Source organism: Carcharhinus amblyrhynchos, chromosome 3 (genome assembly GCF_965287045.1).
Source record: "Carcharhinus amblyrhynchos chromosome 3, sCarAmb.v2.hapA, whole genome shotgun sequence".
NCBI lineage: Eukaryota > Metazoa > Chordata > Chondrichthyes > Carcharhiniformes > Carcharhinidae > Carcharhinus > Carcharhinus amblyrhynchos.
Window position 1 is genome coordinate 16,032,739 of NC_137326.1, and position 15,899 is coordinate 16,048,637.

Consider the following 15,899-nt stretch of genomic DNA (forward strand, 5'->3'; position numbering starts at 1 on the left):
ATCCCATGAATGAATTTTTTAAAAACGTGTTTTTGATCTTTTACTTGATTATAGTTCCACCTGCTGAAGCATGGTTTTGTCTAAAGCTTCCGTTACGCGTTGCGGGAAGAGAGCTGGTGACTTTGCTATGGGAGTATTGCACAGCACTCACAGAGCCAAGGTATCACTGCCAGTATGACATGGGGTGCGATTTTACACCCTTGCTTGTCCCGAAACTGTAAAATCCCGCCTGAGCTCAACTGAGCTTTCCATGTTCCGCCGCTCGCCCACTCTGACTGCTGAGGCTGGTGGGACATCAAAATTACGGCCATAGTGTCTCCTTTCACAGAGGATCCGTCAATTCCAATATTGTATTTAAATTCAGAGCGTGGGGAGGCATTATCAATAAATCATAGGACTTTCACCAAAAAGAAACCTTAATCAAAAGGCACATCCTAACACAGTGTTACACCCATGTTTCTGGCACAGCCTCACTTGAAGGTGTTACAATGTTGCTCTTTCTTCAAAAGCTTCTATTGCCCCACAGAGCTGCATCCAATGAAATGTAACAAAGAGGACCAGATCCTTGGTGAAAATAACTAGACAGCGTTTAAAATATTTGATCTCTGCAGCAGTGGGACTTCATGGCTCTGATTTTACCGTCTCACAAAACAGAATTCTCTGTAAATCTCAGGTGCGATCTTACGAGCCTCGGGTGGGCATACCGGTACAATTCCAGCCCATGTGTCACTACTAATGGATTCTGCCATCAATTATTGGTGCACTGCTGCTCCATAGTGTCCCACCACTTCCACAAATAGTGCATTTGCTTTAATGGGTGAGGAATCTGAAGTCAATAATACCTGATCTCCACTGGGAACTTATAAAATATCCATGATAGCAAGTGTAATGGCTGGAGAGTGGTTCTGAATAACTCAGGTTCAATTCCTGTTCTGGCTGTGGTAAACCTGGGACCTGCCACCTCATCTGCACCATACTTGATGTAGAATGGGGCCCTTCAAGCTGATTTAACTAATTGCCTCTCTCTAATAGAGAGAGATACTTACAGTTCCTTGTGGATAATGACTAATTACCTACCTACACTATTAAAGTGTGCCAAAGTGAGCTTGAAGTAGAGCAGGGTAAACTCTTACAGACCAGACAGACTTTAAATATTAAACAAATGTTTCGCTGAATACCTCCTCCATTCTGAGTTGTAAATCCAGATCCTTTCTTTTATTCACATTTGGCTACGAATCATAGAAAATTACAGATAAATGTGTTCCCATTGGACTCCACTGGTTAATGGTGGCATTAATCCATTCAGTTAATCATTCATCCAATATTGAGCTGGAATTCTCCGACCTCGCCTGTGGCTGGGATTCTCCGACCTCGCCCACCATTCTTGCTGGCAGTAGTGGTGGGCCGTGAATGGCCAGAGAATTCTGGCTGTTATCACAAGCGATTGTTTTGACTTTATTTTGAACTCTCAGATTCTGATTCTTTTTTCCAACACAAAGTGTGCTGGAAAGCCCCCAACCAAAACTACGGTAATTCTTTTTCACCATGACTTCCACTAACGCATGACTTACTGTCATAGAGGTTTACAGCATGGAAACAGACCCATCGGCCCAACTTGTCCATGCCACCCTTTCTTTTAAACCCCTAAGCTAGTCCCAATTGCCCACATTTGGCCCATATCCCTCTATACCCATCATACCCATGTAACTGTCTAAATGCTTTTTAAAAGACAAAAATTGTACCCGCCTCTACTAGTATCTCTGGCAGCTTGTTCCAGACTCTCACCACCCTCTGTGTGAAAAAATTGCCCCTCTGGACACTTTTGTATCTCTCCCTTCTCACCCTAAACCTATGCCCTCTAATTTTAGACTCCCCTATCTTTAGGAAAAGATAGTGACTATCTAGCTGAATTACACCCCTCATTATTTTATAGATCTCTATAAGATCACTCCTCAGCCTTCTACGCGTCAGAGAAAAAAGTCCCAGTTTATCCAGCCTCTCCTTAAAACCCAAACCATTAAATCCCGGTTGCATCCTAGTAAATCTTTTCTGCACTCTTTCTAGTTTAATAATATCCTTTCTATAATAGAGTGACCAGAACTATACACATATTGGTCACTGGCTTTGTCTAGCCAAATGCATGCGTTATCAATGTCTCCTAATCAAGCTGTCTTAACTAATGGAGCTGGGATATTGGGAATCAATGACAGAGAAATCCCTCCTGTTAATGTTCATCAAAGAGCAAATGTGAGCTGTGTCTTGCACTTCCTGTGTTCTCACACCGACATTTTCAATACGAATATCGAGAAAACTCCCCGGCCAAATTCCTTTAAGATAACTGATGAGTTACCTACCCTTACGCAGAGTTCCGGACTTTCCACGGGCAGAATCATAAGGTGTTTCTGGGTGCTCAGTTCTTTCTGCAAATGACATGAACATTTTAGTATGGAACATCCATTGGGATTACATAGAATTACAGAGGATATACGGCACCATGGGATATTCTAGGATGAGAGGTCGCAGCCTTAGGATAAAGGGTGGCAAATTTAAAACAGAGTTAAGGAGAAACTACTTCTCCCAAAGGATTGTGGATCAGTGGGATTCGCTGTCCCAAAGTGCGGTGGATGCTGGAACAGTGAGTAAGTTTAAGGAGGAGTTAGATTTTTAATTGGTAATGGGTTGAAGGGTTATGGGGAGAAGGTAGGAAAATGGGGATGAGGAGCATATCAGCTATGATCAAATGGCAGAGCAGACTCAATGGGCCAAATGGCCTCATTCTGCTCCTATCTCGTATTAACTTATGAACACAGAAACAGGCCATTCAGCCCAAACAGTTCATGTCAGTGTCTATTCTCCACTTGACTCTCCTTTCAGCTTTCCTCACCTAAATCTGGAAAAGATTCCCATGCAGACACGCTGAATTCCTCCAAACGAGAGGTGGACCTATTTGTGGCTGGGATGCAGATCGCCTCCCACAAAAGGTAGCTGCTCCATATTATCATTACCCATTATTACCCATATCATTATTACTCACGGTACTGGTTAGCACTGCTGTCTCACAGCTCCATGGATCCGGGTTCGATTCCTGGCTTGGGTCACTGCCTGTGTGGAATTTGCACATTCTCCCCGTGTCTGCATGGGTTTCCTCTGGGTGCTCTGGTTTCCTCCCATACTCCAAAGATGTGCAGGTTAGATTGTATGGCCATGGTAAATTGCCAGTTAGTAGGGTAAATAAGTAGGGTTATGGGAGTAGGGTCTGGATGGGATTGTGCTCAGTGTAGACTCGATGGGCTGAATGGCCTCCTTCTGCACCATCGGCATTCTATGACCCATCTCCCTCCCGGACTAGCTTTCACTGTGCTAAAGAGCCAAAGAGGAATTACCCAGATTGGGTGTCACAACTTGTTTCCCACTGCTGTCAGGAACTCACATAGTTTCGGGTGAGGCAGGGACTGTATCTGTCACGCTGCCTGGAACTCGCTGTGGGGGAGGTAATGGAAGCAGGTACAATACCTGAATAGGACGGGAATAAAGAGATATGGTCCCCAGAAGGGTAAGGGGTTTTAGTTCAGTTGGGCAGCATAGTCAGTGTAGGCTTGGAGGGCTGATGGGCCTGTTCCTGTGCTGTAATTTTCTTTGTTCTGAATGGTAGTTCTTCAATCCAGATTGAGAAGTGTTGTTTGAAAGCAAAGTTATTTTGTAATGTTTCAGCTAATAGGTCTCAAGTTTAAAGTTTATTCATTAATGTCACAAGTAGGCTTACATTAACATTGCAATGAAGTTACCGTGTAAATCCGCTAGTCGCCACGCTCTGGCACCTGTTTGGGTACACTGAGGGAGAATTTAGCACAGCCAATGGACCTAACCAGCACGTCTTTGGACTGTGGGAGGAAACCAGAGCACCCGGAGGAAACCCACATAGACATGGGGAGAATGTGCAAACTCCACGCAGACAGTGACCCAAGCCAGGAATATAACCTGGGTCCCTGGTGCCATGAGGCAGCCGTGCTAACCACTGTGCCATTGCAGCCACAACCCTTGGCAAAGATTGTGATATCATCCAGCTCTGACCTGGGTTATGCTGTGGATCTGACTCGTGTTTTGACATTCCTCTCCTACCAGCTTGCATAGGACAGCACTGAAGGATGCTGGGATGTGTGAAGCAAAGGTTAGCAAGAATTTGTTTGATTCCGTCACCAAAGTCACATTCCAATCGGTGTCTGTAAAACAAAAGAGTCTCAGTGATGTTAGTCAGTGTTGGTGCTGACACTATTAAATGATATTGAACTATCAGTCTCAACTCGATCAAACTAAATTAAAGATTGTCTTTAATCCACTGAGGAGTTCAAGCACATTGTTTCTGAAAGCACTGAATGATTCACAGTGTAGAGGCAAGTTTTTGTTGCTTCCTGTTTATGGGCATTGAAGCAACCACCATCCCCCCTCCCACTTTCCCCCACCATCCCCCTCCCCCCCAACTTTCCCCCACCATCCCCCCTCCCTCCCCCTCCCACTTTCCCCCACCATCCCCCCTCCCTCCCCATCCCACTTTCCCCCACCATCCCCCCTCCCTCCCCCTTTCCCCCACCATCCCCCCTCCCCCTCCCACTTTCCCCCACCATCCCCCCTCCCTCCCCATCCCACTTTCCCCCACCATCCCCCCTCCCTCCCCCTCCCACTTTCCCCCACCATCCTCCCTCCCTCCCCCTCCCACTTTCCCCCACCATCCCCCCCTCCCCATCCCACTTTCCCCCACCATCCCCCCATCGCTCCCCCCTCCCACCTTTCCCCACCATCCGCCCTCCCTCCCCCCTCCCACTTTACCCCACCATCCCCCGTCCCTCTCCCCTCCCACTTTCCCTCACCATCCCCCCTCCCTCTCCCTCCCACTTTCCCTCACCATCCCCCCTCCCTCTCCCTCCCACTTTCCCTCACCATCCCCCCTCCCTCTCCCTCCCGTCTCCCTTTCCTCACCCATCATCCCCCCCTCCTCTCCCCCTCCCTTTCTTCACCCACCATCCCCCTTCCTTCCCCCCCTCCCCTCTCCCCCACCATTCCCCTCCCCTCTCCCCCACCATTCCCCTCCCCTCTCCCTTCCCTCACCCACCATTCCCTCACACTCCGACACCATACTCCCTCTCCCATCATCACCCTCCCCCAATAACTCTCCCCAACATCCCCTCAACACTCGCCTAATGGGCCATGTGCTCCACTGCTGTTCTATCTCTTGTGTTCTTGTGCACAATCTGTCACCCATCCGCAGTGAGGTAGGACTTTACTTCACCAAATCCGTCAATACCACTCTGGACGCAACAAACTTACACAGCACTCAGAATTGCAACAAAGATACTTCTGTGAGAAAGTATAACGTGTCTCTGAAAGCTAGTTCCTGGAAATGATATTTAGAAAAGTGCCTTTGCGGCGAACAACTGGGGAATTACAGCAGAGAGACTCATGAAGACAGAGCTGTGGAAATATTATTGGTGCAGGCAGGAGTACTTGATCAAAAGAGGGAGGAAGAAAAAGAAAGACAAAGAAATGGAGGGAACATGACAGCAAATTTGTGCACAGCAAGCTCCCATAAACAGCAGTGCAATTACGACCAGATGATTGTTTTTTGTGATGTTGAGTCAGGGATAAATATTGACCAATTCATCAAGACAAACTGCCCTATTTCTCTGAAGAAGTGCATCTTATACATCCACCTAAGAAGGCAGATGGGGCCTAAGTTTAACATGACTTCTGATAGGGGAGGCAGTGGCACAGTGGAATTATCACTGGACTAGTAATTCAGAGACCCAGGGTAATGCTCTGGGGACCCGAATTCAAATCCCACCACGGAAAATGGTGAAATTTGACTTCAATAAAAACCTTGAATTAAAAGTCTGTAACAACTGTCATAAAAACCCAATCTGGTTCACTAATGTCCTTTAGGGAATGAAGTCCTTACCTCATCTGGCCTATATTTAACTCCAAACTCTACACGGTTGACTCCCAAATGCCCTCTAAAACAGAGGCAATGAGGCAATAAATGCTGGCCTAGCCAGTGACACCCACAACTTGTAAAAATGAATTTAAATAACTGACACTTTGGGCAGTGCAGCACCCCCTTAGTACTGCACTGGAGCATCAGCTTGACTTCTGTGCTCGAGTGGGACTTAAAACGACAACCTCGTGATTCAGAGGCAAGAAGGACGAACCATTTGATCAGCAACAAGAGAGATTAAAACTCCCCAGGAATGGTATATACATCTGTCTGAAATTTGGGTAGGATGGCACAGATGAATGATGAGAAGACATGTCAGTAATGCAGGCATCACCATGTAACACCAACACCATTGAACCCTACAGTGCAGAAAGAGGCCCTTCAGCTCATCGAGTCTGCACCGAACACAATCTCACCCAGGGCCTACCCCCATATCCCTACATATTGTATCCACTAATCCCTCTAACCTACGCATCCCTAGACACTAAGGGGCAATTTCTTAGCATGGCCAATCAACCTAACCCGCACATCTTTGGACTGTGGGAGGAAACCGGAGTACCCGGAGGAAACCCACGCAGACACAAGGAGAATGTGCAAACTCCACACAGACAGTGACCCAAGCCGGGAATCGGACCCAGGACCCTGGAGCTGTGAAGCAACAGTGCTAACCACTGTGCTACTGTGCCGCCCAACACATCAGATGGTACCCTCTTTCCATAGGAAGCATAATACTAATCATCCTGAAGCAAGGGGAAGATTGGAGGGCTTGCATCTATAGAATGTTTCACAGAGCCATAGGAATCCTCAAAGAGCTTCACAATGTTTTGAAGTGTAATGGGGCAAACACAGCAGCCATTTTGCACGCGCCCAAAATCTCACAATGCTAGTATTAGACCACATCTGGAATACAGTGAACAATTTTGGTCCCCTTTTCTAAGAAAGGATGACAAGAAGGCTACGGCAGGTGAAAACGATCATTATCACTAAAGAAGTAAGGTTAGAATTTGTGGAATTCTTTACTGCAGAGAGCTGGAGAGGCTGGGTCATTAAGTAGGTTCAAGGCTGAGACAGACAGATTTTTAATCAGTAAGGGAGTTGAGGATAGAGGGGTAAGGCAGGAAAGTGGAGGTAAGGCTTATCACATCAAATCAGTCATGATTCCACTGAATGGTGGAGCAGACTCGATGGGCCGAGTGGTCCACTTCTGCTCCTGTGTCTTATAGTCTTATGAAATAATGAACAGATAACCTGCGTGAATTGGGGGCTAAATATTGGCCAGGACAGCAGGGTTAAATCTTCCTTGAAATGGTACCATGGGGATTTTTATGTTCGGCTGAAACAGCAGATAGAGCCTAGGCTTAACATCTAATCTAAAAACCAGCACCTCTGACAGTGCTGCACTTTCTCGGCACTGCACTGGGATGTCAGCCTTGGTTTCGTTGTACTCATGCAACGGGGCAAATTTTCCTGAGTTTGATTTATTTCCATTCTCCCCCAGACGGCCAAAGCACGCACCATGGTTCTCCCAGAGCATTCGGCACACACCAATTTTAAAATCTGTAAACACTGCAGTCATAATTATTAAAAGCAAAACTAACATACCTGCTCTGTTTCGGCACTCAATGTGGCTGCTGTTTTTATACTGAAACTGCAAAAGAAGACAGGGGAAATCAAAGTGATTGGCATCAGGTCATGAAAATGGAAACTTGTGACGCTAAAACTAACATCACTTTTCCTACACTCAGGTCATGGATAACCTCAGATTGTAAGCTCATTCCTGAGCTTACTCGCTGTAGGCGGCTGTCAAACTATTGGCGGATCACAGCTCTGTGCCATTGTACCAGCTTTCTTCCCTTTATTTATCAGCACTTCCATCTGTTCTAGAATCCAGAAACTCTTTCTCGAGGTGAGGATTACTGGAACTGTGCAGTTGTGACACTCAGTACAAACAGGCTAATGTTTGAAGTTTATTTATTCGCGTCCCAAGTGCACTACATTCACACTGCAATGAAGTTACTGTGAAAATCCCCGAGTCGTCACACTCTAGTGCCTGTTTGGTACACTGGGGGAGAATTTAGCATAGCCAATGTACCTAACCAGCGCATCTTTCGGACTCTGGGAGGAAACCGGAGCACCCAGAGGAGACCCACGCAGTTATGGGGAGAACATACAACCTCTGCACAGTCAGTGACCCAAGTCAGGAATCAAATCCAGATCCCTGGTGCTGTGCGGCAGCAGTGTTAACCACTGTGCCACCATGTTGCCCTCTGTGTCTGTGGAGAAGGGTATTGTCTAATATGCATGTTATACGGTCCCGCTTGCTATACAGGGAAGTCTCCTAGTTTCTACAGCCATTATTTGCCTGCACGCTTTTGAGTTCCACCTTCAGGCTAAAACAGGGGTCAGAAGCCAACTGTGTGTGGGAAACATAGTGAAAAGTCTGACAACACCAGGTTTTAGTCCAACCTATTTATTTGATAATATACTCACAAGCTTTTGGGTTAGTCCCTTCGTCAGGTGAATGGAGAACATGTCAGGGGTCGTTGCTGGGCTCTCCACATTACAAGGCCCCCTTTCCCACCACCGGATTAATGCCAGCAGAGGCTGGATGTTGCTGTTTACTGGGCACATTTGATTGCCCATTTAGAGCTATAATTGACATGGCAGGGAGGCCGCGCCCAGCCTTTCTCAACTGAACTTCATTAGGATGCAGGCAAGAATCCCCTAATTAAATGCTCCCATATACAGAAGGCCATAGTCACTGATTGTCATTATCCCCAGGGCAGCCAGTAGTGGACAGAGAGATCCATTGTTCGAGTAAGGACAACAGGTGGGCTCTGGAAGCTGGGCACCTAAACAAGGTGCTGTTCAACAGCAGCAGCAGTTTACAATGGAGGGTAAAGAAGGGAGAGGGTGTAACAAAATGGAGGCACTCGTTCTCTTCAAATTTAAACTAGAAAATGGTCTTTGAAGCCAGGCCAACGCCTTGGGATGCAGCCGTCCAAAAAAGCTGGCCTGTGACTGCTTCAGCACTGAGGCAGGAAGAGAGGGCCTCTCACCCTGTCTGCACACTACCCACTGTTCCTCCACTCTGCCCAACGCCCCACCGTGGCTTAATGCCAGGAGGCTGCTTTAGGGAGCTAAATTGGCCCATGTGACCTGCAGGAAAGTTCCAGCTAGCCTCCTTTAACCTGCCTCAATAGGCTCTCAACAAGCCAGGTCACCTACCCATTGTGTGCAGTGGACAATCCTGCCATTGCCCCTGGCCCTGCATCTTACACCTCGGCAAAAATGGCCTCCGAGTTGGGGGGAGCCTGAAAACCAGTATGGCGGCCAACAACAGACCAAATCCGTGCTCCATATTCCAGATGTGGTCTCACCAAATCCCTGCAGAGATGCCTTATTCTTATACTCCTATCCTCCCTGCAATAAAGGTTCACCTGCTATTTGCTTACTCATTGCTTGCCAATACCTGAACACCAACTTTCTGTCTTCCTCGTACAAGTACATCTAAGACTCTCTGAATATCAACATTTACAAGGGAATCATATCATAGAATCCCCACAGTACAGGAGGCCATTCAGCCCATCACGCATGCACCGACCACAATCTCAGCCAGGCCTATTGCCATGACCCCACATATTTACCATGTTAATCCCCCTGACATGAGGGATAATTTACCATGGCCAATCAACCTAAACCCACAGATTTTTGGACTATGGGAGGAAACTGGAGCATTCAGAATAAACCCACGCAGACATGGGAAGAACGTGCAAACTCCACACAGTCAGTAACCTGAGGCCAGAATTGAACCCGGGCCCCTGGCGCTGTGAGGCAGCAGTGATAACCAATGTGCCACCATGCCGCCCACACCAACTCAGGGTCGAAGGTGACGTCAAGTTTCTGATCTGATTCGGGGAGTTGCCAAGGAGATGGGGTGAACAGCGAGGGAAGGGAATTTGTGGTGGGAATGAAAACAGTCTTCCCAATATTTAGTCGGAGGAAATTTCTGCTCGCCCAATACTGAATATCAAGCAGGCAATGTGACGAACTGGAGCCAGTGGCAGGATCAAGGGTGGAGATTTCATGCTGAAACATTAGATATTGTGAATAAGTGAAACTATCAATTACCTTATAACACATCCGAGAATGTCTGTCAACGCTGTTAAACACATAGCCCTGTGGAATGGAGAGAAAGAAAATATCAGTCACTATTTGATGTGAATCATGTATCTTTTTGTTGTAGCTACTCCTGTTATTGTCATGCGGCACACTTGTTAAATTAAATCTATTTCTTAGTGTCACAGGTAGGCTTACATTAACACTGCAATGAAGTTACTGTGAAAATCCCCTAGGCGCCTGTTTGGGTGCACTGAGGGAGAATTTAGCATGGCCAATGCACCTAACCAGCACATCTTCCGGACTGGGAGGGGAAACCAGATCACCCGGAGGAACCCCACACAGACACAGAGAGAAAGTGTAGACTCCACACAGACAGTGACCCAAGCTAGGATTCACAGCCTGGCCCCTGGTGTTGCAAAGCTACAGTGCTAACCACTGTGCCACTCAATTAGTTTACAAAATAGCAAGAAAGGTTTTTCAGAGCACACAGGATTAATGGTGTTCAGTCAATGATATGAGAAATCACTAAAGGTGAGGGAAGCAATATTTTGGGGAGGGAGGCTAAGAACCATTGGAATGTCTGAATGGTAATGTCCCATTGTGGGAATTGTGGAATAAACCAATATGATGCACTGCCAATCTCATACACCAGAGGGTGCCAGTACAGACCTCAGGCAGGAAAGTGAGGTTGACACCATGATCAGGTTAGCCATGATCACACTGACTGGCGGAGCAGGTTGAAGGGGCCAAATAGCCTGATCCTGCTCCTCATTTTCTTCGAGACTAGTTAAAATGGGCCCGCAGTGTTGGAAAGTCTTCACAGTGGCACAGTGCTAGCACTGCAGCCTCACAGCACCAGAGACCAGGGTTCAATTCCTGGCTTGGGTCACTGTCTGTATAGAGTCTGCGTGTTCTCCCCGTGTCTGCGTGGGTTTCCTCTGGGGTGCTCTGGTTTCCTTCCACATTCCAAAACAGTGCTGGTTAGGTGCATTGGTCATGCGAAATTATCCCTCAGCGTAGCTGAACAGGCGCTGGAGTGTGGCAGTGAGGGATTTTCACAGTAACTTCATTGCAGTGTAAATGTAAGCCTACTTGTGACACTAATAAATAAACTTTAGATCCCCATTTGTGTGTGAAGAGAGAGATGAACATTGTGAATTTCCAGCACACTCTTTCTGTTGGAAATTTGTAAGACTATAGACTCTAAATCAAAGAGCAGCAAATGCTTCAGGGAAACTCAGGAGGTACAAAATAAACAAAGAACAGTGGGCCTGCTATGTAAGGCGTGCATTGTATTATTTCGGAAGATAAATGGGATGGATGAACAGGGTCAATCCGATAAAAAGCAAAATACTGCGGATGCTGGAATCGGAAACAAAAGCAGAAAATGCTGGAAAATCTCAGCAGGTCTGGCAGCGTCTCTGGAGAGAGAATAGAGCCAATGTTTCGAGTTGGGGTGGCCTTTCTTCAGAATTCAATCGGATCAGTTGCTCTCTCTACATGTCAAGCTAACTGGGAAGAAGAACAGCTCAAAATCTCGATTCAAAACTTTTTCTCACAAAAAATGAACTCAGTTTGCCTTCGTAGAATCCTACAGAGCAGAAGGAGGCCATTTGGCCCATCAAGTATGCACCGACCACAATCCCACCCTCTCCCTATCCCCATAATCCCAAGAACTTACCCTAGCTAATCCCCCCTGACTAAGGGGTAAGTTAGCATGCCCAATTCACCTAACCTGCATATCTTTGGGCTGTGGGATAAAACCGGAGCACTCGGAGGAAACCCATGCAGACATGGGGAGAATGTGCAAACTCCTCACAGACTGTGGCCCAAGCCAACGTTTGAACCTAGGTTCCTGGCGCTGTGAGACAGCAGTGCCAACCACGGTGCCGTTCTGAGAAGGGCTGAAGAAACATTCATGCAAAAGACATGAATATTCAGCCCCAGTCATGAGGCAATTGCTAAACTGCTAGGTTCTGTTATTGTGTTAGCTGAAGTAACACTGTGTGAGTCACCCACCATAAACGTGAGACACTCCAACTGCTTACGAGAGCAACTGATACCACAAACACCACTAAGTTACCTAAGGGTTGGCCTGAATTTCTAACACTGTTAAATATTTCTATAACTTTTAACTGTATCCCTCACCAAAATTACCCAGATTCTTTTTGAAAAAAAATGCCAACTGACCCCAAATCAACTGACCACTGTCCGATAGGAAAACACAGGCGGCACAACGGCACAGTGTTTAGCACTGCTGCCTCACAGCACCAAGGACACGGGTTCAATTCCAGCTTTGGGTGACTGTGTGGAGTCTGCACATTCTCCCCGTGTCTGCGTGGGTTTCCTCCAGGTGCTCCGATTTCCTCCCACACCCCAAAGGTATGCAGGTTAAGTGGATTGGCCATGCTAAATTGCCTCTTGGTGTCCCAAAATGTGTAAGTTGGTTGGATTAGCCATCGGGGATTACCATGAAAGGGCCTCGGTAAGATGCCCTGTCAGAAGTAGGTGCAGACCCGATGGGCAGAATGGCCTCCATCTACACTGCAGGGATACAAAAATAAAGGTTTTCTTATCTCTCAATTTGTTTGATTCTTTGTATTTTGCATTGTCCTTTAGACCTTTTCCCACCTTATCCAAGACTTACATTTGAACCTTACACCAATTTTATCTTCGGGGAAGGTCGGTGTAAGTATTGAGCCTCTTGTCACAATTTAAACCCTGAAGACCTGGGATTACCCCTGTCTCTTTTCTCCGCACCTTCTCTTGTGTGTCCGTATGTCTTTTCAAGATAGGAACAAAACTGCACCAGACTGCAGAACTCACAATCCATCTAATGTTAACCCAACTTCCCTTCTGACTCAGAGGACAGATTTTACAGAGTGCCTGGCTTGATGCATTAATGATTCCTTCGCAAGGTGTTTTCAGAAAGTATAACCGAGCTGATGGAGAAACTTGGGCCATTGGAAATTTTGGGCTGTCACAAACTTCTTATTCAGTACATTTGCCACTAGCTACATTTTGCTCCAGTAGACTATTTATTGAGATATATTAAGAAATGCTGGCAATCAAACCAGAGTGTGAATTACAGTTTTCAGGATTTTTGTATTTTGGTATACTGAGCTTTGTTGTACTAAATGTACCATCTACAAAAAGACAAGCTGATTTTCACTTTGAGATTCTGTTAAGTGGCTTAGTGGTGTTGATTCTCTGAGCTTTGTGCCATTAGTGTACCTTTAAGAAATGTCTTTTTTAAATCATGTTCTCTGCGGTTCATAAGCAGAGCTTTTGGTTTCATGGTGGCACCAACCATTAAAAGTCCTTTCATTGCTGCTTCAGTAGTTTAAATGGGGCTTTATTTATTTTTAATCTAGGCCTCATGCACTGACTTGGAATTTACAACTCAGTGGCAGGTCATGTGTTTTGTACAGTTTCTTTTCAGAGTGAATTTTAGGTTTCACTTTCAGTTTGTCTGCTGACGGCCATTTTAGTTTAAAAGGGATGTGGACGTCAGACTGAAAAGCAGTTTCACTTTTTCTCTTTCTCTGATATTGGAAATTCTGCTGGCTAGCTAGAAGCAGGTCTCCTGGAGGGAAAATCCTGCTGTTGGTGCTGTTAGCTAGTACCTGGAGTCTCTATCTCTCTCTCTCCCCCTGGTGTTTTGGGAAGCTGTTCTGACTTCAAGCTCGTCTGAGTGTGTATCAAGAAAGCTGCTGGAAGTTACAAGGCTGGGAAGTCAGAATTTCATTTCTCCATATAAAGGACTAAGTTCCAACATCACGTGAACATTGTTATTTGCTGTGTTAGACCTGTGGCAAGGGTTTTATTTATGGGGAAGTGTGTTTGATTGGAACATTGTGTATATTTGTCAAGGATTATACAATAACAAGGTTTTTTTTGTTGTTTGTAATTGATGAAAGTTATTGCTATATGTTAACTGTATTCTTAAATAAACTTTGTTTGATAAAAGCTCCCTAGTGGGTCATTTGAATCAGACCTGAAGTGAAACATCTCATGCTTACTCTAGCCAAATTCAAATTGCTAAGCTTAAGATCCAGGCAGAATTCATAAAACACTTCCGAGTTTCTGATTTGAATTATAACAGCTTCCATTGCAGGGTGGTGTATTGTCTGAGGTATCACTTGTACACTCCAACACAATGTGACTAAATGTTGCCTTGAATGGATTATTCAGTAAAGATGCATGACCCAAAAGGGTTCTAAATGGTTCAGCAAGGCCCCTTCATGTTTGTACAGGCAAAAGAATGAGAAAAAGAACCTTAAACGATCTGGTCCTGGTTCTGTACAAGGTTCCTATCAGTGTGAATATTTTCTGTTCAAGAGCTCTCTCACCATATCCATTGAAAGAACATTCATTAGCAAAGAGCTTGTTATTCAGGTTTATCTCATAGACGGTCTACTGCCATAATGTCTAAGTTTAAGTTACGTTTTTAAGTTTATTTATTAGTGTCATAAGTATGCTCACATTAACATTACAGTGAAGTTACTGTGAAAATCCCTTCGTCACCACACTCCGGCACCTGAAGGAGAATTTAGCACGGCCAATGCACCTAACCGGCACATCTTTTGGACTGTGGGAGAACGTGCAGACTCCGTGCAGACAGTGATCCAAGTCCAGGAATCAAACCCAGGTCCCTGGTGCTGTGAGGCAGCAGCACGAAACACTGTGCCACCGTGCTGCCCTATGTCAGACTGCTGATTGAATTATTCAAATGGCAATCACTGTTTCTGCGCTGTATGTTTAATCAATTTAATTCTATGAACCACAAAGCTTGCGACAGCGGCACTGGTCAGAGGAAGGTATGGCCACTTAATGTATTGTGAAAACACACGCCCATTGCTGTCCTCGCCAAGCTTCACTGTTACTGAGGAGTATAAATCCTCCTGGTGATAGGCAGTGCTGTATGAGATTGTCACTTACAGACTTTGAGAACTCGATGGCTGACTCCTCAAGCTCTTTGCAGGATTGGTTTGATTTCCAGCACAGGATGGCACGAGGTTTAATGTAGCATTTTCCAGAGAAGCGAACCGCCATGTTGTTGTCAGAATGAGCTAGGTCAGAGAAATTGCTGGACCTCCATAGGTCAGGACCAACTGTGGTAAACATCATGAAGCAATCTTCAAACTTCATAAATCAAAGGCAACATGGTTTCTTTAGCTTTCTGTGGGCTATGTTTTATCCAATTATAAATCATAGAATCTGACAGCAACGATACAGGCCATTCGCCCTATCATGCCTATGCTAGCTCTCTCTGAAAGAGCTATCCAATTAGTCTATTCCTTTTCATTTTGCTTATATTCATTTCTATCCAATTCACTTTGGGAGGTTCATATTGAATCAAGATCCAACATCCTTTCATGTAGAACATTCCGGATCACAACAAGTCATGTGAAAGATTTCTTCTCATCTCTCCACTGGTTCTTTTGCCAGTTATTTTAACGCGGTGTCCCCTGGTTACCAGGCCACCCACCAGTTTCTACTTACTTAACCCACCAAAACTACTCATAGTTTTGCACAATTCTGTTAAATCTGGCCTTCACCTCAGCTGCTCCAAACAGAAATGATCTCAGATTCCCAAGTCTCACCACATCACTGAACTTCACCAGCCCTGATTGGAAGTCCCCTCTGCTCCCTCTCTAATGTCCTTCCTCAAGTGACATCCTTCCTCATGGAAACTAGAAGCAAGAGTAGGCTATCTGACCCTTCGAGCCTGCTCCGCCATCAATGGCTGATCATCGAATTCAATATCCTGATACCACTTCCCCCTACA

General features: G+C 45.7%; 1 protein-coding gene across 2 annotated transcripts in view; it reads right to left on the reverse strand.

Annotated features, from left to right (window-relative positions):
* The window catches only part of LOC145341344 (interleukin-17 receptor E-like), a 78,142-nt gene that overhangs the window by 5,231 nt on the left and 57,012 nt on the right, over positions 1-15,899 (reverse strand). For both annotated transcript variants that reach the window (XM_080186264.1, XM_080186265.1), the window contains 5 exons: positions 15,050-15,222; positions 10,118-10,165; positions 7,589-7,634; positions 4,072-4,220; positions 2,355-2,420 (listed from right to left, as the gene is read on the reverse strand). In XM_080186264.1, coding sequence (XP_080042390.1) covers positions 2,355-2,420; positions 4,072-4,220; positions 7,589-7,634; positions 10,118-10,165; positions 15,050-15,222 — 482 coding nt within the window. The remainder of the gene's footprint in view (positions 1-2,354; positions 2,421-4,071; positions 4,221-7,588; positions 7,635-10,117; positions 10,166-15,049; positions 15,223-15,899) is intronic.